This window comes from Apis laboriosa, unplaced genomic scaffold (assembly GCF_014066325.1).
Source record: "Apis laboriosa isolate Shangri-la unplaced genomic scaffold, ASM1406632v1 scaffold56_cov145, whole genome shotgun sequence".
Lineage (NCBI taxonomy): Eukaryota > Metazoa > Arthropoda > Insecta > Hymenoptera > Apidae > Apis > Apis laboriosa.
In genome coordinates this window covers 920,408-941,228 of record NW_025223765.1, presented here as the reverse complement: position 1 = coordinate 941,228, position 20,821 = coordinate 920,408, and the positions used below count along the sequence as shown (strand labels likewise).

Genomic DNA, 20,821 nt, shown 5'->3' with positions numbered 1-20,821 from the left:
TTATCGACGAAAGATGAAACGAAGTTCGAATTTCACGTCCTTTATATATTTTTAGCGTCCATAGTTTGAAATCAAATTCGAACGTTTGTCTGTGAAGTGACTTTCGCAAATAATCATCGATAATAATCGATAAGAATCGATATCAAGTTTCGTTCGATACTTCGTTTCATTAAATACGCTCGAAGCTTGCTTCGAAGTTCCATTTTTTAAGAATTGAACTAACAAAAATAATGATAGCTTTTATATATATAATAATAATATTAATATTATTTTATACATTGAAATTATATAATAATATATATTGAAATAATATTAATATTATTTTATATATTAAATTTATAACGAATAAATATTGTTTACCAAATATTAAAATTAAGTAAATAGCAATTTACCAAATATTAAATTAAATATTAAAAAGAAAGAGAATAACAAAAAAATTCAAACTTATAATTTTCCAATCTTATTCTATGACCTTGTGTCATATACCTTCTGAGTATTTTTTCATTTTTTCAAGATACATCGAGATATTTGAAATTTCATAGATTTTTTTTTTTTTTAACATTTTAAACTAAAAAGCTCATGCAAATTTTATAGAGATAGACACAATCTAATTCATTTATTTTGAGTACAGAAAAATGATAAAACTTCAAATTTTTCGAACATTTTTAACTAAAGAGGGTAGAATGTAACTCGTTGTGAAATCATATAATCATATAATCTGTGAAACGTGATATAATACAACGATAAAAATTTTTTATTTTCGATTTTTTTAAATTTTTTTTAAAACTTTTATAAAACGTAATTTTAAAATTTCTTTAATTAAAATAATATCAAACATGATATAACTTAAATCATATATAAATATTTTTTACTTTTTAAATATACAAATATAATCTAAAATATATATCTTGTTCGATTTTATTTTATATTAAAATCGTATAAAGAAACCTTATTAATATGTTAGCAAAAATTTTATTCAGAGAAACCAAAAAAAAAATTTCACCATTGCAATATTGTTTTATTTATATGTATTTTCTTTGAACGGTTTCTCGATTTTTTTTCTCTTTCATTCGCTGTTCTTTTTTTTTGACAAAGAAAGTAAATAAATTTCAAGTTTCGGTCGCATCAAAAATAAAAGTCAATATCTTTGTTGGATAACTACAAAATTTTTTTTAAATACTTACTTTATTTCTACTTAAGCAAGCATTTCATCCTACATCTTTGAAAAGAAAATTTATATCTTGTCTCTCTAATCATTTATCGTCGAATGGATTTGACTTAACTTACCTGTAGGTAATGAAGGCAAAGACTAGAGCCACCAGAGACAAGCTTCCTCCTAAAACTACAATGAGACTCAAGACACCATCTTGATCGAACGAGCTACCCATTCCCGTCGAAATTCCATTAGTAAGTCCGCCATTCGATTGAGAAAATCCATGGATCGCTCCTGTATAAAGTGTCTCCATTTCTTCGTTACTCTCACATCTACGATAATATAGAAATATAATATTTTTATTACTTCTATTTCTCATTTCTTTTAGAATAATTAACAATAAAATACAAATAATTATTCTATACACGGTGTATATATATTAACATTATATTATTGTAATATTTATCTATTTTACGTATAAATAAATGATTAAATAATTAAAATGTTGTCATAAAAATAAGATATAGGTATAAAGATATAAATAATTTCTATTTCAATAATTTACAGTAACTAATTTTGTCAAAAATATTTTGAATGATCGTAAAATAAAAAATATAAAATCCATCATTTTGACGAATTTGATTATCTAGTGTTAAATATACAGATATTATATATATATTAAGTATACAAATAATATGATAATATATATAATATAATAATATATTTTGGGATATATACTTTAGAAAGTCAAACACAAAAATTGCTATATTTTTTTTTATATTATTAAGTTATAATTCTAAATTATAATTCTTTCTATAATTGAAATTAAATGAAGTAAAATAAAGGAAAATAGAGATCATTTTGTCTTTGTTACACTGTTATTCCTACTATATTCCCGTCTCGCTTTATCTAATGCAAATTAATAAATTACTAATAATTTAAATAAATAATCTGAATCAACATTTTTGTATTTATTTTGAGAGTCGACTCTTTATGGATGATACTCTATATATTCTCTATATATTCTTTTCCTATTTTAAGAATATACGTATACATGCGTAAATAACTATCGCAGGTTTAACAATGAAATGCGCCAATTCTTTAGGGAAATGTTTTGTGAATTGTTAATGACTTTTTTTCAATTTTCTCGCTTCACTGGATTGTGAAAGACGAGAAAAAAAAAATATTTCTTATAAATGAGATAGAAAAATCATATTTTACAATGCATATTTTTAAAAATATGTGGATATTTTAAAAAAATAAAGTGAAAATAAATTCACAATGCTTAAGCGAGCAAAAAGTACAATTAACGAAATACTATTATATATATGTATATTAACATTTTCGATAAAAATTAAAGTTATATATGTATTAAAATTAAATTAAAAATTTGAAAGATGAATGGAGAAAAGAATCACAAAATTGCGGCGTATATTTCGAACTACAACGTAGTTTGAATTAGTTTGAATCTATTTTTATTTCTCGTTTTATAATACGAATTCACATAACACAAAATAGAGAAATTGTATGTATCTACATATGATAATATAAATATATATATATATATATGTATTGTAATATTAATCACTTTTCAATCCTAATTATAATATAATTTTGTCGAATAATTGAGGAAAATATTAAAGAAATAGAAGAGAGATAACTGAAAAGCAACATCTTTTCTCGGATGTTGATTCTTCAATATAATCTATCTATATGGAATAGGGTTTTGATTTATGATTTCTATAGGGAGCGGCACACGAGTACACGAAATGTCAATTAGGATTTATGATCAATATCCTGTGCACACTAAGCAACTCGTACATTATTCGTATTATGTTTTACATACATAACTTAAGGATATATCTCGTGGATTAATAGACATTGGATATTTGCATAAAAGTAACGTATTATATTATCACAATTAACTATTATAAAAGATACGTTATATTATTCAATAAGAAGAAATAAAATGTTGTACATAATGAATTCAAAAAGTTCCAGAATTAATTTTATTATTAGAAAACTTAATAAGTATTATGATTATATTTATATTTATTGTGTTACAAAATGAAATAATGAAACTAATTTAATGTAAAATTTTTTCCGTCTATCATTTCCTTATCTAATTTTAAATCCAATGATGGATTTAGCAAAATGAGGGCGATAAAATACAAAAGTCAAATTAATTTATTTTTTTTAATATATTAATAACACAGAAAATGTAAATGTAATACGAAATAAAATATATAAAAAAAATTTAGAAACATCGAATAAAAAAAAATTTTAAGATCTCGAGTATGGAAAATTATCATTTCGCAAGAATTCTTCATTTATTTATTTATAATATGAATATTGTTTTATATATTCATTTTGAAATATCAATAAATTTATAAACCAAAAGAATAAAAAAATAATATAATTGTTAATATAATAAAAATAAGAATTAAAAAAATTCTTTAAAAAATGTTAAAACAAAAAATTAAAATTTCAAAACATTGCTACATTACAAAAATTAATTTTATAGAAAGACACTAAATCTGAAAATTTAAACAATGAAAATTTTTTTCACTATTAAAAATAATATTATATAATTATATTATATAATTTTGATCACGGTAAAATTAGCTCTTTCTACTCGAAATTTATCCTTTTTTCTAAAATTAAAAATAGTCATGATAGATATAATATATATAACATAATATATAACATAAGCCACATATATATATATAAACATAAGCTATAAATGAAAGCTATTAGAGAAAAGTAATAATAATTTTAAATTATATTAAGAAAGAAAAATTTTTCAGATACTTTCAACAGTTTTATAAATATCATTAAGAGTCCATAAAAAATGGAATTAGGATATTTTTAACTATTTTTGTGTCTTTGCATTAAAATTGTTTAAAAAAGAACTCTTATTTATAGATAGAAAAATTATTATTATTATATCTTATAAATTATTTATATTTTTTTATCTTAATTTATTTATTTATTATTTACACAAGTTCAAAGAAAAGTTTCATTCTTTATACGTGAAAGTTATTTTTATAAATAATTTTAATATAGAGGCACAATAAAATATAGAGGAGAAAATAATATAATAATATGAAACTCGATTCATAATTAATATTAGTTGAATAAATACTATTAAAATAAATTATATAACTATTAAAATATTAGTTTTCTTTTTCATTCTTTATATATATATATATATTATATTACAGTATACAAGTATATCGAAATATATTATATATATATATTATATTATATTACAGTATACAAATATATCGAAATATATTATATATATAAATATACATATATTATTATATAAATATATTTTTATATTATTATTTTATACATATAAAAATTATCATTATATCTGTGATTTTTATAAATAGTTAACTTTTATATACTGATATCAATGTAAATATATATTAATAATAAAAATAATAATACTAAATTTTTTAAATATCATAGTTAAATATATTCACGTAAATAAACTAAATTAAATTTTTTCAAATAATCAAGAATCAAAATTACATATTATCTATACAAATAAAGAAAAAAATTTTATTTTTTTAAATGAAGATAAAATTTTCTAATTAAATATTTGAAATTCTTAGATAAAAAAGAATAATAAGCATATTAAATTTAAGGATAATTTAAATTAATTTTCGAAAAAATAATAAAAAATCAATTTCATTTAGAGAAATAAAAATTTAGAGAAATAAAAATAAGGACATATTAAACATAATAAAATTTTATTTATCATTAAGATTTTTCTCTAAATAGCATTTGAAAAATTTTTTGAATGCATTTTTAAAATATATGTTAAAACATAATGTGTAACGTACGAATAACAATTTGAAATCAAAATAAAACGAGACTAATATTTTTTTCAGTCAGGATTGATAAAGAAAATTGAATTTGCGATGGAGTCTCGCGTATCAGGGAGAGGCAAATTGAAACAGGCCTGGTAATTTCCTATAAAGAGGTGAATCAAAATGGCGTTCGACACCGCCAGCCACAAATTGCGGCCTTCCTTTGCAAAAGTTGCCAATAATAGTGAACATTTGTAACTACGCATAATCGTTATTACTAATCAATAGTAATATAAAGAAAAAAGATAAATACTATCAAGTATAAATCCAATGTAACATTTTCATTGAATTTTAATATTTTTTAAATTATTAAACGTATGCTTCATAACCAAAAATTGATCAAAAATTTGTAAAAATAATTTAAATTTTGTCTTGAAAAATGTTTCAAAACAAAATAAAAAAAAATGTAACGATGAAAGAAAAATAATTTTTTTTTTTTTTGAATTTTTTCAATTTCGATAAATATTCCGTTGTTAAAGATTTGTTAATAAAATTTAATAGGATCGGTTAACATTTAAAAAAATGTTTCGTTAATGTATAAAAGGATTGCAATGATTTCGAAAATTAATGTTCTACGTTTCGCATATAATTTTCTATTTCCATACGAATTTGAAATTTAAATATAGAGACTTTATCGTTTCGATTTCTAATTTGATTCACAAAAACAAAATAAATTCTAGATCACCGATATACGTTTTTCTCTCCATTTAATGTTTTTATCATATTTAAATCACGATTATTTGCGAACTTTATAAATATTAACTTTTAAATTTATTTCATATTATTTTAATAATAAAGTAAATAATAAAAAATATATGAATCAAAGAATAATAAACAGATAAAAAGAAAGAATAATAAACTGAAATTCCTTTTTTTTTTTTAAAATGCAATATATTCAAATTTAATAAATAAAATCTTATAACCATAATAAATAAATATATAAATAATTATAACAAATGTTTGCTCAACATAGATATTTTGACATACGTAATTTACAATCATTTATTATTATCATTATCTAGATTTACATTTTACATTTTTTCTTTAAGATACATTTAATATTTTTTTTATAATAATATTTTTATAATTAATATTTCTCTTAGTTAATATTGAACAAATTAATTATATAAATTAAATATCATAATTTTTAATTTTAAATTTAATTTTATATTTAATTGTAATATTCAATATTGTTAATATTGTAATTCAATATTCATAACTATTAAAAAATTATAATAATAAAAACTTACCTCACGAGGTAGAGAAATAATAGTTAATTCGATGAAAAAGATTCGAAAGATGTTGCGCGAATCCATGGATCATTTCATGTTTTCTTGAACGAACCACGTGACAGTGAACACGTGTTCTAAGGACGCGGATCATATATCCTTTCGAATTAACGGATGTCTTTAAAAGAAAAAGAGTTGAAGAAGTAGATTATGTTGTTTGATATTTGAAACTTGCGCTTACACTGTATATGTAGTAACATCTTTAAGAACGTGTTCGTATGCTTGAATATCAGTCGATTGATCTTTTTTCACTCGCAAAAACCAGATATATACACGATCGCTTTTTTACTCATGAAGCCAATACACGCGATCACCGTTATTTCATTGCACCTGTTAACACTACTTTTTATCGTCCTTTCTCTCTTTTTCTTTCTCTCTCTTTTCTTATTAACATCTTACGTTTTTATAGTACATCGAAAAAAAATCTCGCGAAATAATAGATATTATCAAAGAAGTTGCATTTTCTTTTGCAAGACATCGTATTTGTTTGGTAACTAATCAACATTCACATATCAAAATATTTAATTCAATGAAATAAATATAATATTTTATATATCAATAATATCAATAATGATTATTATTGACTTAGCATATTAATAAATATAAAATAATATTCTATAAAATGAAGAATGATAACGTGTTATAAAATTATATCCTTATTGTTTGAAATTGAATAAAATAAATACTGATTATGTCCGTTTGTAATATAAGTTTTTTATATTAAAAAAAACACTTTTTCTTGTTGTAAAAAATATTAAAAGTAAACAAATAAACGTCATTTAAAAGAATACATTAAAATAATTAACACAACGTGATCCTCAACACTGATATTTAACGAAAAATTACGAAGCAATAAAATACGTACGAACTCGTCGAGCAACGGCGCCGAACTGCAATGAAATTTGTTCGCGCTCAAGTCCTTCGCGCATCCTATGTTGCGCATATATCTAAAGAATTAATAGAAAATAAATGTATTTCAAGATTTTTAATATTATGATAATTGATTTATTTTTATTAAGAAAATTGTAGAAAATCTAAAAATATCAAGAATAAAAAAAATAATAATGCAAGGATGGAGTTTATAAATAGAAATATAAAAAACAAATTCTTTATTTTAATTTTCATACATACGAAAAGTTAAAATTTTTCGTTAACTATAAAATACGCATTCACTGGATAAATGCAACAATAAACGTCAAACATGGAAATAAGTCAATAATATTAAATTTAAAAATATGTAAAAATTTAAATTCATGCATATGTACAGATATAATAACTAATATTTTAACCATAAAAGTAGCAAATAATATTGCTAAATGTCAAACCAATCAAGTTATAAATTTGAGATTCATCGCATTCTTATACAGAATTAATGAGTTTTATACATTCAAAGTTAACTAAAATTTGTTATAGATTTACAATTATATGGTAATAACAATTTCCGAAATTAGTGTGAAACACACATCTCTTTCGTCATTAAATTAATTAATGTACAATAATTTACATTCATATATGCACAAGAATTGTATAATTTACATAGTATATTAACCTATGAAGAAGTTAAAAATATAAATGGTTAAAAGAATATCAGTCTATAGAATTATAATTATCGCAAAACTCTATTTCGTTATATGTTTCAGCTATCCAACCAAGTAAATATTTTACTTTTTCTGTTGTTTCATCCGATGCTTTGAAATCAGTTATAACTTCCATTAAACATTTTGATAAACGTTTTAGTATGGGCTATAAAAAATACAAAAATTAATAATTAAATATAGAAACGATATTTATCGCAGTATTATAATAATAAAATATTTACCACAGGCCAATTTTGCCTAAATAAAGCTACACATTGATCACTAAAATTGTCAATATCTAAAACGTTTTTTTTTACCAATTTATTAATAAATTTTCCAAACACTATCCAAACTTCTTCTTTTTCTGGTTGAGCTAATAGCATAACGTTTCTAGAACTAAGTATTCTATTTATTGATGAATCCAATTCCAAAGCTTTATAACGATTCATTGCCCATACTTTAATAAATTTTTCTTGAACTTTTAAAGTAAACAAATCACTTCGATAAGCAACTATAAATAAAAAAAAAATTAATATACAATTTATAATAAATTATAGTTATTAACTTAATATTATAGTTAGTAACTTAATATTAACTTAATATTAATATTTTTTACCTAAAAATAAAGCAAAATCTATACTAAGAGAGTATAAAACTTTCTCTGGCCCCACAACTAAATCAGCTCTTTCATTTAAAGTCTGATATAAGTTATCCAATACAGTTAATATCATCGTTATTGTTAAAGAATCACCACTATTATCAAGTATAATCCATATAAATTCCTATAAAAATTTTAATATAAAAAATAATATTTTCATATTAATAAGAATTGTGTTAATAATAATTTGTGTTATTATAATATTATGCAATGAAAAATCAAATATAAAAATAATTACTCTTAAATTATCAGTGATAGTTGTTGGACTCATAGCATTTGGATTATGTTTTTTTTCTTCAATTGGATGTAATGGTGCATTGTTTTTTAAAAATCTATTTAATTCAAGTTCCATATCTTTTATAAATAATGATCCACCCACTATATGTGATTGTATCCATTGATGTATACGTTCCATAGCTAGTCTCGTAGCAATTTTAGTACACATTTCCTTCACGGATGTCAAAGAATCTTCCGCTAAGAGAGACTCCATACATTTAGTTACCCGTAATTCACAAATTCCCGGTATAGATGCTTCACATTGATCTTTCAATTCTTTAGACATATTTGTAGCTAAAGTATTCATATGAGTTGATACAAATGCCTAAATGAAATAATACAATACAATTAATTTTTATATAATTTTGATTATTCTTAATCAATACAGCTCATTATTTTTTATAAAAAAAATATTAAGCTATTTATATCTTATTATAATATTGTGCGTGCGTGCGTGCGTGCGTGCGTGCGTGCGTGCGTGCGTGCGTGCGTGCGTGCGTGCGTGCGTGTGTGTATTATATATATGTATTATATATAATATAAAATTTTTAATCTAAAAGATATTGTAATTTGAAGATCATAAAAAACAAAGAATATGAACAGTAGAACATTATTTTGCATGTTTTTCTTAAAAATATAAGTTTAAATATAAGGATTAAACTTTAAATTACAATATTTCCTTAAGTAAAAATTTTTTGACATAAAGTTTTTTTATAAGAAATAATGAATTACACCAATTAGTAATAAAAATTATATAATTATAATATTATTATAATTAAATTATAATAGTTCTATTTATTAAAAAATTAAAATTGATCTTCATATGATTTCTAGACATCAATCTATAAAAAAATTATTAATATTGCATAATCTTTTTATCTCTATTATTAAATTTTTGTTTCAAATATTTTTTATATTTTCCAATATTCAAGTGGTTTGGTTCAAACATATATAATATATGAGATATCTTCAGAAGATCAATTATATTGATCAAAAGAAATACAAAAGTTGATATGTAAAAATATTATATATTTTTAATATATTATAAATAATTAATTATATTATAATTATATTATATATATATTAATATTATTATTTATAATAATATAATAATATTATTATAAAATTATATTATATATATATATATATATATTATTAATTATATTAATATATTATATTAATTAATTATAAATAATTAAGTTTGTGTTACATGTATTTATGTTAATTAAATAAAATGAAGTGAAAATAAAACAAAATGATGATGTAACAAAAATAGAGTATAGTGATATAATGTTTTTTTTATCATCTGTTTCAGTTCATCTAACACAAACTCAAATTGCTTATGCTTATTACTTAATAAATAAACTTCAACTGACATTTTTTATATCAACTTTTGCATTTGTTTTGCCTTTTAAAATTAACTCTTAATAAATATATTAGCAGTTTATATATGTAATTTTATATAATAATATAAATATACTTTTAATATTATATTATTTAAAAATCAATTTAAAAATCAATAAATTTACCTTAAAATCTGTAATATTACGTAATAAATCTCCAATTTTTTCAGGTTGTCTTTCAATTTGCTTTTTCTCTAAAATCTCCCTAAAAATATTCAAATTCATTTCTCTAGAAGACATTAACAAAGTGTTACATATATGTTTCACACAAGTTGAAGCAACTCGCTCAGATACAAAATCAACAGTTTTTCGTGTAGATGCTGGTTGTCCACCAAAAAATGCTTCTTCTAATTTCAACTATTAAAATATAACCATTATAATATTTCTTGTAAAATAAATTTAACTAATAAACTTACCTCTAGATGTTTTATACCTGCACTTTTAGCAGATTTATGAAGTTGACTAGAAACTGGTGTAATATGTTTATTTGAATTATAATTATTTAAATTTGCATTTGAATTCGATACAGATACATTTAATCCAACCAATGGACAACATATACGCAATGTTCTTTCATTAATAATATCTAATTTGTCTAAGTTACATTTAGTTGATGTAATAGACACAGTAGGCTCTCCCAATAATATATTCTTTTGCACATATTGTTTATCGAGTTGCTTCAAATTTCGTAATTCTTTAACTTTATATATTTCTTGCCAAGTAAGATAAAAATCTTTTGGAACATTTGGTAATTCAAATAACCAGCATAAAGTAGATTTAAGGAGAATTGCTGTTTGTTGAGAAATAAAACTATCAGATGTAGAAAAATCAAAATGATTTACAACTTTATAGATATAATATAAGAGTTCTAAAGTTTGTTTATAATATGGTAATCGAAGAGATACAGTATCCATCATAGCCAAATATTTTGCTATCCAAGGTACAGTTAATGATAATTTTCCTGATGCTATTGCATTATGAAGACAAAGATGTAAATTTATTGCTGGTACAACCTATATAAAAACTTAAACATTAGTTATATATAATGTAAAATCATAAAATATTAAAAATATATTATTTACTTTGGTTCTTATTTCCACTTGAGTTGCTATTAATTCTTTGAAATTATTTGATTCTGATCTGTAAGGTAATGATACAAGAAGACCTAATACTTTTGCAAGAAGTCTTAAACTACATAAGCATATAATAAAATTTTGCTGAGTTTGTTCATCAACTATTGTTTCTATTAAAAGAAAAAAATATATTTATATAATTAAATAATAATTAAATATTAAATATATTAAATATAATTTAATAATAATTAAAAATATAGCTATAATATCAGTATTGAATAAATATTAATACCTGAATCTTCTATTTCACTATTATTAAATTGAGTATCATTCAATTCCATTATCTCATGAATTAAACAATTTTCTAAATGAACATAAAAAATTGGATTAAAAGCAAACAATATAAAATCTTTGAAAAATTCTTGCACTCCAGGAAAAGATGGTTCAGTGACTTGATTTTTGGAAGGCTGGGGAGTTACTAATCGTTTCTGAAGCTGATTCAATTTTTTTGGATTTTCATGTTTCAAAGCTTTTAAAAAACTTATACTTTCATCATCTTCTACTTCTGTCTGAAAATCATAAAGATAAACTAAAAAGTTAGCAAATAAATAAAATATTATTTATAAGCAAACATATAACTTTATTGTTTAAGCTTACCTGTTGTCTATTTTGTATACATGAAATTAAAAGTTGTGACTTAAATAATCTTGCAAAATGATAATAATTTATAGCATCATTGTGCAATGTTAACATAGTTCTTATTTTACTTCCTAAAGCTATTTGAAAATTCCAACCAGGCACTGAATGATTTTTTTCCCATATTCTAAATATTTCATAAAATGTATCTCTTTGATTTTTAAATGTTTGGAAAGCAGCTGCAGATGGAAAATTTTCACGATTATCTGTATCTATTTGAAAACACACATTTAATTCACCCATTATGTATATAAGTAGCTGTAAAAAATAAAATAAAATACATTAAAAAATATAATTTTTATTCTTGTATATAATAAATGATGTTTGTTTTATATCCTTAATTTGTTAAATTACATTCAAATATTTATATTAAAATAAAAATATTTATATTAATAGTGAATAATATATTTCAGGAAAATTCAACAATAATAATCACACAATGCATAAAGATCATATAATGAATAATAAAAAAAAACTATTTTATATACAAATTTTGTAAATAATACAAAAATTATTAATATTTTATTTATACAATTGCAAAATAGTCTTATTAGAAATAATTCTTTAAGTAAATATAATTATATGTAATTACAAATATTATATGTATAGTTTAAAAGGAAATATATTTACATTGTATTTCAAAAATATATACTTTTACAAATATTTTAAACGTACTCATTTACTTAAATCACATAGGAATACATAGGATAAATGTCGATCAATTTTGAAATCTAGTAGGTTATGTTTATAACTGTAAATACGTTTCAAAATAATGTATTACAACTAAAACTTGTGCAGTATTGATTCACACATTTAATTAATTTGTTAATTGAAAAAAAATTTTTAATTTTTACAAAAGGCTATATTTTAAAATATGCATATATCAATACTGTAATATTTCGCATTTTAAACACTTATTCTTGACATACATTAATTTAATGGCATCCATCTTGCTTTTATGAATAGAATATATATATTAATTATTCTAATATGTTATAAATTTTTTTCATAAGGAAATATTAAAACAAGGTAATATTAATGAATATCCCATTTATTGAATTTAATAAAAAAATATGTATATATTCTTTTTTTGATGTATAAACAAGAACTTAAATATGTTCAAATACTTATAACAATTTTTAATTTATTTTTCCACTTTTTATGTTGTGTTATCTCTAGTTCTTTTAAAATAATCCTTTAGAACCAACAAGAGGATAGCTAGCATTAGAAGCAATACCACAATGATTTAATTTATTTCTAGCCATTCTGATATATCCATTATTACCCCATGTTTCACCCCAACTATTTTTTACTAGCCAATAATCTTGACCATTTTCATCAGTACCATATCCTATTACTAGCACTCCATGATCTAATTCTTCTGAAGAACATTCTGGTTCATAATAGACACCTACAATTTATATATAATATTTACTTTGTTAAATCAACAATTTTTTAATTTATATTCTAGTTTCAAATTATATAATAAGTAAACAAACCTTCCGAATAAAATTGAAAAGACTGATGAGAAGCATCAATAGCAACAGAGACTGGACCTATAGTAGCAACTGCTGCTTTAAGCAATTTTTCATCTCCTGTTGGAATGTCTATATAACCAACATCAATGGCACCACTATTTGCTGGATTGTATCTGTATACATTATGAAATTTATAATTATACTATTTACAAATATGATATCTGAAAAAGATTTTTTCTTCAATATTTACCTGCATTTATCATTTTCAGCTTCATATGGATAAGAAGCTTCTGTATCTAAACCTTTATTATCTTTAATATATTGAAAAGCTTGATCCATCAATCCTCCATTGCATCCATTATTACCATATTTTCCAGAACAATCAATTAAATTTTGTTCACTTAATGAAACTAATACTCCTGTTCGTCGAAAATGTTGACCTTCCAAAGCTCCAGTCTATACAATGATAAATAATATATAATTCATTTTATTTTAATTTTTTATTCTATTTTATTCAATTATTTATAATTTATTATAATTTAATAACAAAACAGTATCTTATTATTAATTTCAAATAATTCATTGAATTAATTTAATTATAATTAAATTTTATTTTAATACAATAATTTAATCATAATTAAATTATTATATATTAGCTATAATAACTTACTGCAGAAAATGACCAACATGATCCACAATGGCCTTGATCTTTAACTGGAGTTACAGCACCTTCTTTTCTCCAATCAACTTTTTTTGGCAATACTACATTTGCTGGCTCAATAAATGAAGCACCTACAGGCAATCTTTCAGATCTTAATTGAGTATTTATTGATTTATTGAAACCATTTAATATATTTACAAACTCATGATGAAGCTAAAGATGAAATGAAATTATATATTTCTCAAATAATTCTCTTTTTAATAAATATAAAATTATTTAAATTTTATAAATTACCAACCATATCTCCATATTTATTCATTTTTAATTTATATGAAACTTTCTTCATTTCATAATTACTATTATGTTTAGCAATTTTATGTTTGTTGTCCATAAATATTTTCATCCTGAATCTTTCTTCAACATCAGATTTATATACTTTTTTATGTTCCATCTAGAAATTATAATAATAAAATAAAATATTTTTTTATTTTATTATTATTTATGACTACTTTATATCTTAAATCATCTTACAATTCTTAGATACTACAAAAATAAATAAATGATTATGTTGTTTGTAAGCAAATTCTTTATCTCATGGAGATAAAAGTTATTCTGATATTCAAATATACAAAATGAACACTTTGATCATTATTAACTTATATAATATAATTTATCTATTTCAAGAAATGAAAATTATCAATACGATATAGAAATTTGTCATCACAATACTGAAAATATATATATGTAATTCTACAGTATCAAATTATTAATCTTTCTTATAGAAATAATATGTAAATTATTTAATTACCTTAAATGTCATCCATTCTTGATTAACTAATTCAAAGAATGATACAGCATGTACTGTTGTAAATATTGTTATAAATAAAATCAAAAATAACTTCATGATTTTAAAATTATATCTGGAAATGTATAAAAATATATAAAAATTAATTTTTTAGTTAACAAATTATATTTATTAAGATACATATTAATATGAATTAATATATATACTTTAAATAATATTAAACTATAAAAATGATTAACAATATTATAATTGATCATCTTAGTTAATTTTTATTAATTAATATTTTTTATAATTATATTTTCAATTAATTTTATCGAAATTTCATTAAAATATTTTTTATTACTAAAAAAACTATTTTTAAAAAAAAATAAAATAAAATGAAATAATCAATATAAATCAAATAATATAATTTCAATAATATAATTTTTAATTTTTCTTTGTCAAATTTTATGAAATTCACATAATAACAATAAAACAATAAAACACAAAAACAATAAAACACAGTGACAATAAAAAAATATTCTTAAATTCTATAAGAATTCTATTTTTTTTTTTTTAATAAAAAATATGTCATTATTCTATTATCCGATATATTTATACATGATACATTAATTACACAAAAATTTCTACTACGCAACTTCATTTCCTCATTATATCTTTATTATTGATATCATACGAACAAAAAAACAATTAAATATTAGTTAAAATAAAATAATATTCCGTACAAGAAAATCAAAATATATGTAAATATTTTTTATTAGACATAATTAATATAATAAACGAACATGAATTTTTAAAATAATTTATATAATTAAAAATAAAAGAAATTAATGGTTTTAAATAATTTGCAATGAAATCGAGCACAATCTATTTCGAATGTAAATTGAATTTCCATAATTGAAATAATATTACGAATTATACAAATTAAAATAAAATATCTATCGAAAAGTGAATAAAATTACATAAACATTTTTAAAAAAAGAAAAATTATTTAAATTGAAAATCATCAATGAAAAATACAGAAAAAAATAATAATAATAATGAAAGTTAATATTTATATTTGCATATAATTATAATACAATTATTATTAACATATACAACATAAATACAATATAAAATTTTTCAAATATTTTATACATATTTTATATAAATTATACTTACTATTTAATTAAATAAAAAATATTTGTTGTAAATAAAACAAATATATCTTCTGATTCTTAATACTTCAGAATTGAAACTAAATAAAGTGCTCTCTCTTTTCTATATTCTATAGCCTCCCCTTCTATGTACTACGTGATTCATCATTTGTTAGCTTCTATTGTACAACAGCGTCTCCCAACTTCCGTATCATGATATGATATACTAAATGATTCATAAAAAAAAAATGGGAACATTATTAAATTACATATTGAATCTTTCTGATTCATAAAAAAAGTTTTAAAAAAATGGAAAATACAAATATAAAATAATTATAATAAAAAAAAATATTGGTGAAATATTTATTTTCAAAATATATCAATAATTTGCATTTCAATTATTATTTTTCTTATATTCTTTTAAGCAATGTTTTTTATTTAAATAATTTAAATAATTTTTAAATTATTTTTAAAATGATGAAAACAATTTTTTTAATGCTTTTCTTAATTATTTTCAAATCTATTATATTATATATATGGAAATTATTTTTTAGTACATATTGTATTTTTCAAGATGTTTGAATTTTATCATTAAGTTCATCTTATGATATCTTATATCATTCTTATATTTAACTTACATATTTTATATCTTATATCTTATATAAATCTTATGTTATCTCAAATATTATATACATATTTATATACATCGTAAAATTTTAATATTAAAATTTATGTTATTATAAATAATATTAAAAGATATTTACAATAATAATATATCATTAATATTTAATAATTAATAAATAAAATTTCAATATATTAATTGAAATTCTGAAATTTTCAGTTATCATAATCACTGTATCTGAATATTTTCACGATATTTTGTATAAATTGATTTGAACATAATCATTCATTACACATTATAATCATCATGTGATTTTGATAAATACTTAGTTAGCAACGCAATTTCAAACATATCTATATAAAAGTGATGCATTTTATCGTGAACAATGTTTATGCATTCTTTGAATTGCATTCTAATCTTCCGATTTTAAATTATTTATAATTATTTAAAATTATTCTTTTACAAACTATTATATATTTATATATGTATTAAGTATATATATTATATATATTATATTTTATATTATATATGTATAATTATATATATTAGATTTATTCTATATATATAATTATATATAGAATAAATCTATTTTTATTTTTATTTAATTTATTTACTTAAAATTTAAAAATTAAAATTATAATTTTAATCAAGTACCAAATATGTGTATTAAATTATATTAATATATTTTCTTTAGTTGAAGATATAATTAAAAAGCAAACATGAATTTTTGAAATAATTTTTAAATTTTATTAATATATGTTAAAATAAAAAAGTATTTTAACAACTAAACATTAAAAATTTATTAATGAAAAATGATGAAAAATCAATAATCTTATATAAATTTAAATGATTAAGATCTGTTTGTCAATAAGTAATTTAATCTATAATATCATATATTATTATATATATTATATATATATATATTATATATATTAATATATTTCCTTATTCTTGTCTGTATTTTCTTATTCTTGTTATCACAAGCAAAATTGTCAACAATATTAAATCACTTTATGCATATAGAACATAGATTTAATATTGTACTCTTTCTTATTATTTATAGAATAATAGAAAGGAAACAAATTAATAAAATTTGACATACTTAGTAGTATTACTTAGTACATACTTAGTAGTATTATCACTGAGTAGATGGCATTGTCAAATTTGTTAATTTGTTCTCCTTCTATTCTTTACATAGATTGTGATGTTGGACTCTATATCACGATTAATAGAGGAATAAATTGGAAAGAAAAATTAAATGATGTGATTGGTTATGCTACTTACCATGACGTAAAAATTATAAATTTTATAAATTTTTATTCGCAATGGTGATATAGTGATTTTTCTGCAATTTTATATTTTATTTTTAAAGATATAGATAAGAATTAAGACAAATATTTATTATTTCTATTTATACATATTAAATATAATTTTAAAAATGATTATATATTTAAAAATTATTAAAAAATATGAATATTTATTTTATTATAGAGGTGATAAATATATTTATTAGTCTTTTTATAATTATCTTAATGATTTTGTTTTTTAAAAAACTTTTTAGAAATTTTTTATTATATTTATATTTAATTTTAGAATGCATTATTATAATATTATAAATAATATGTAAATCTTAATAACAAAATGATTGCTCAATATAAATTAAATTAAAATAGAAAACAAAATATATATTTATACAATGCTTATAATTGCTACATCATTTTTAATAAAAGAAGAATTTTTAAAAAACAAAAATTGATTATAATTTTTTAAATTATAATAATTATAATATATATATTATAATATAATATAATAATTATAATAAATTTAGAAACTAATAATGAATTTTATATAAATAGATAGTAATACAAACATATTTTTCTATATTTTCAATGACATTTTTTAGAAGATAAATATTTTATTACCAAATGAAACTGATGAATGTGACAATTAAGTTATTAATGCAAAATATATTATATTTTACCATTTATTATATATATTTATTACATATTTACTACATATATTATATTTATTACATATATTTATATATATTTATATATGATATATATAACTATATTTATATATAATGTGTTACATAAATAATATCTTTGACTTTATAATTTTTATATTATGAATCTATATATTATATATATTTATATATATAATATATATGATTTATATATATAATTTATTATTATATATATTATGTATATATTTATATATATGATTTTAAATCTTTTTTATTTTATCTTTTATAGATATGCAATACAAATAAGTTTTTCAATTTTATATAAATTAATTATATATATATATATATTTATTTATTTATTTATTTATTTATTTGTGTATATTTTATTGTATTATATTTTTTCTATTTTTTTTATATACAATTAAACCTTCTTTATATAAATTTGCATATATTTTAAAACCATATTACAGAGCCATATTAAATTTTTTATTTGTTTTAGCTTCTAAAATTAATCTTTCAAAAATTTTTTAAAAATATTCAAATAAACAAATATTTTTATTTTTATATGATGAAGTATTTCAAAAAAATAACTAATAAATGTTATTTTGTATTTAAGTAAATATTATTATTATTAAATAAATATTATTTATAATAATAAATATTATTACATATTTAAATTTATTTTGACTTTTCTTACATTTCATTATTCATTATTTTTCAAAAATATCTATACGAGATATTACATCGTTCAGATGTCAAATCATGATATTGAGAAATTAACTAGATTAACGAGTGATAGATATCATTTTCCTATGATTTCTTTTTATTGTTACTCCTGATATTCTAACATCATTGACACTATTTTTATTACTTGGATATTTAGCTAACTACTTGGATAATTTTTTGTTGGTAACTCTGTGCGCATAATATTTTTTGTGAATGAGGAAATATTTTTCTTAAGAGCAAATTTTGCATCAAATGAAATGAGTTCATCCAAGATTGAAGAATTGTTTGATGTATCACCAAAACAACGAGAAATAATACAATGGAGAGATGCAAGAAGAAAAGAATTACGTCAAAAGTATTTAAAAGAAGTTCATAATCCAATGAAACAAACAATGCCCGTATGTGTCGATAACTTTTTAACCTTATATAATTTCAATTAATTATTTAAAATGTACTTTATATTGATTTATTTAAATTCATATGTAATTGAATGAAATTTAAGTATTTTAATCATTTTTCATTTAATTATTTTAAATTTAAAAATAGATAGGTTTATAATTTCATATTAATGAACTTATATAAAAAGTTTTTTTTATTCATATAATTTTTCATTAATATATTCCAAAAAATATAAAATATCAATATAAATAATAATATAAATATATGCTTTCAAATATATTCAAAAGTACAATATTAATTTTATTAATTCTTTGTGATATTTATATTAAGAGAATATAATTGGCATTATTATTATATATTATATATTATTATATATTAAAATATATAATATTAATTATAATATAATATATTAAAATATATAGGTGGAAACTGCAGTTATGCGTTTAAATGGTTTAAGACTTCAACACGAATATATCACAAGAGTAAGATTATATCCTCATTTGACAAGTGGTTTTATATTATTGGGATCTATGTTTGCAGCAGTATTGGTTGTAAAAAAATTAAAAGTAAAAATAATTATTATTTTTAAATAATTTAAAAATATTTATTAAATAAAGATCATGAAAATAATTTTTTTATATTTTACAGGATGATCAGGAACATTTATATCGTACTGGTCAAATAAGCTATGCTGACAGAGAATTTAAATTTGGTTAATAATATTTATTTTTCTTATAGTACATTTGTAAATGCTAATAAAACTTAATGAATATATAAAATTTAAACATTATTGGATAATAAATGCTATATATTATTATTACATATATTGTTCTATGTAATATACAGAATAATTACAAATAAAAACAGCATGATAAAACTAGTTAATAATGATAGTTATAAAATTCATTTTATTATTTTATATTGATATCTCATATTATTTAATTTTCAAATATATATAATGATTTCATTAGCTTATATTTAAAAAATGGACTAAATTGATATAAAATCCAAGATTTTTTTTT

The 20,821-nt window shown here is 19.7% G+C and overlaps 4 protein-coding genes across 8 annotated transcripts in view; 1 reads left to right on the top strand and 3 right to left on the bottom strand.

The window, feature by feature from the left end:
• Nucleotides 1–6,952, bottom strand: part of LOC122717676 (cadherin EGF LAG seven-pass G-type receptor 1-like) — a 154,464-nt gene extending 147,512 nt beyond the window's left edge. For 2 of the 3 annotated variants that reach the window (XR_006347238.1, XM_043941955.1), the window contains exons 1-2: nt 6,285–6,952; nt 1,288–1,485 (exon numbers count right to left, since the gene is read on the bottom strand). Coding sequence is in view for 2 of the 3 variants with exons in the window: in XM_043941955.1 (XP_043797890.1) it covers nt 1,288–1,466 (179 nt within the window). In the remaining variant the exon portion in view is untranslated. The remainder of the gene's footprint in view (nt 1–1,287; nt 1,486–6,284) is intronic. The other variant, XM_043941956.1, reaches the window with a different exon arrangement.
• Nucleotides 6,953–7,025: 73 nt separating this feature from the next.
• On the bottom strand, nt 7,026–12,933 carry LOC122717734 (codanin-1). Of its 3 annotated transcripts, XM_043942094.1 has the most exons (11): nt 12,637–12,933; nt 11,968–12,264; nt 11,603–11,879; nt 11,320–11,480; nt 10,654–11,250; nt 10,364–10,594; nt 8,797–9,159; nt 8,517–8,682; nt 8,143–8,411; nt 7,873–8,066; nt 7,026–7,270 (listed from the first exon to the last, which is right to left on the bottom strand). In XM_043942094.1, exons 2-10 carry the CDS (start codon nt 12,247–12,249, stop codon nt 7,911–7,913), a joined length of 2,502 nt encoding a protein of 833 aa, XP_043798029.1. In that variant the 5' UTR covers nt 12,250–12,264; nt 12,637–12,933; the 3' UTR covers nt 7,026–7,270; nt 7,873–7,910. The 3 variants fall into 3 exon arrangements, with proteins under 3 accessions (XP_043798029.1, XP_043798028.1, XP_043798031.1); XM_043942093.1 differs by lacking the exon at nt 7,026–7,270 and having other exon boundaries at nt 7,612–8,066; XM_043942096.1 differs by lacking the exon at nt 7,026–7,270 and having other exon boundaries at nt 7,612–8,066; nt 12,682–12,933.
• Nucleotides 12,934–13,039: 106 nt separating this feature from the next.
• On the bottom strand, nt 13,040–16,261 carry LOC122717735 (cathepsin L). The gene is made up of 7 exons (XM_043942097.1): nt 16,112–16,261; nt 14,954–15,065; nt 14,444–14,596; nt 14,155–14,358; nt 13,735–13,940; nt 13,506–13,657; nt 13,040–13,417 (listed from the first exon to the last, which is right to left on the bottom strand). Exons 2-7 carry the CDS (start codon nt 15,047–15,049, stop codon nt 13,191–13,193), a joined length of 1,038 nt encoding a protein of 345 aa, XP_043798032.1. The 5' UTR covers nt 15,050–15,065; nt 16,112–16,261; the 3' UTR covers nt 13,040–13,190.
• Nucleotides 16,262–19,542: 3,281 nt separating this feature from the next.
• On the top strand, nt 19,543–20,619 carry LOC122717707. Its single transcript, XM_043942021.1, has 3 exons — nt 19,543–19,798; nt 20,222–20,365; nt 20,448–20,619. The coding sequence occupies exons 1-3, from the start codon at nt 19,658–19,660 to the stop codon at nt 20,514–20,516; spliced, it is 354 nt and encodes a 117-aa protein (XP_043797956.1). The 5' UTR covers nt 19,543–19,657; the 3' UTR covers nt 20,517–20,619.
• Nucleotides 20,620–20,821: the final 202 nt, after the last annotated feature.

What these genes read in the sequence shown, in the direction of transcription:
- LOC122717734 (XM_043942094.1), bottom strand. Translation starts at nt 12,249, where the DNA reads ATGGGTGAATTAAATGTGTGTTTTCAAATAGATACAGATAATCGTGAA. An exon ending in GTATACAAAATAGACAACAG is followed by an intron (nt 11,880 to 11,967) that starts GTAAGCTTAAAC and finishes TATGATTTTCAG; the next exon opens with ACAGAAGTAGAAGATGATGA. An exon ending in AAGTGGAAATAAGAACCAAA is followed by an intron (nt 11,251 to 11,319) that starts GTAAATAATATA and finishes GTTTTTATATAG; the next exon opens with GTTGTACCAGCAATAAATTT.
- LOC122717735 (XM_043942097.1), bottom strand. Translation starts at nt 15,049, where the DNA reads ATGAAGTTATTTTTGATTTTATTTATAACAATATTTACAACAGTACAT. An exon ending in AAGAATGGATGACATTTAAG is followed by an intron (nt 14,597 to 14,953) that starts GTAATTAAATAA and finishes TATAATTTCTAG; the next exon opens with ATGGAACATAAAAAAGTATA. An exon ending in CATGTTGGTCATTTTCTGCA is followed by an intron (nt 13,941 to 14,154) that starts GTAAGTTATTAT and finishes ATCATTGTATAG; the next exon opens with ACTGGAGCTTTGGAAGGTCA.
- LOC122717707 (XM_043942021.1), top strand. Translation starts at nt 19,658, where the DNA reads ATGAGTTCATCCAAGATTGAAGAATTGTTTGATGTATCACCAAAACAA. An exon ending in CAATGAAACAAACAATGCCC is followed by an intron (nt 19,799 to 20,221) that starts GTATGTGTCGAT and finishes TAAAATATATAG; the next exon opens with GTGGAAACTGCAGTTATGCG. An exon ending in TGGTTGTAAAAAAATTAAAA is followed by an intron (nt 20,366 to 20,447) that starts GTAAAAATAATT and finishes TATATTTTACAG; the next exon opens with GATGATCAGGAACATTTATA.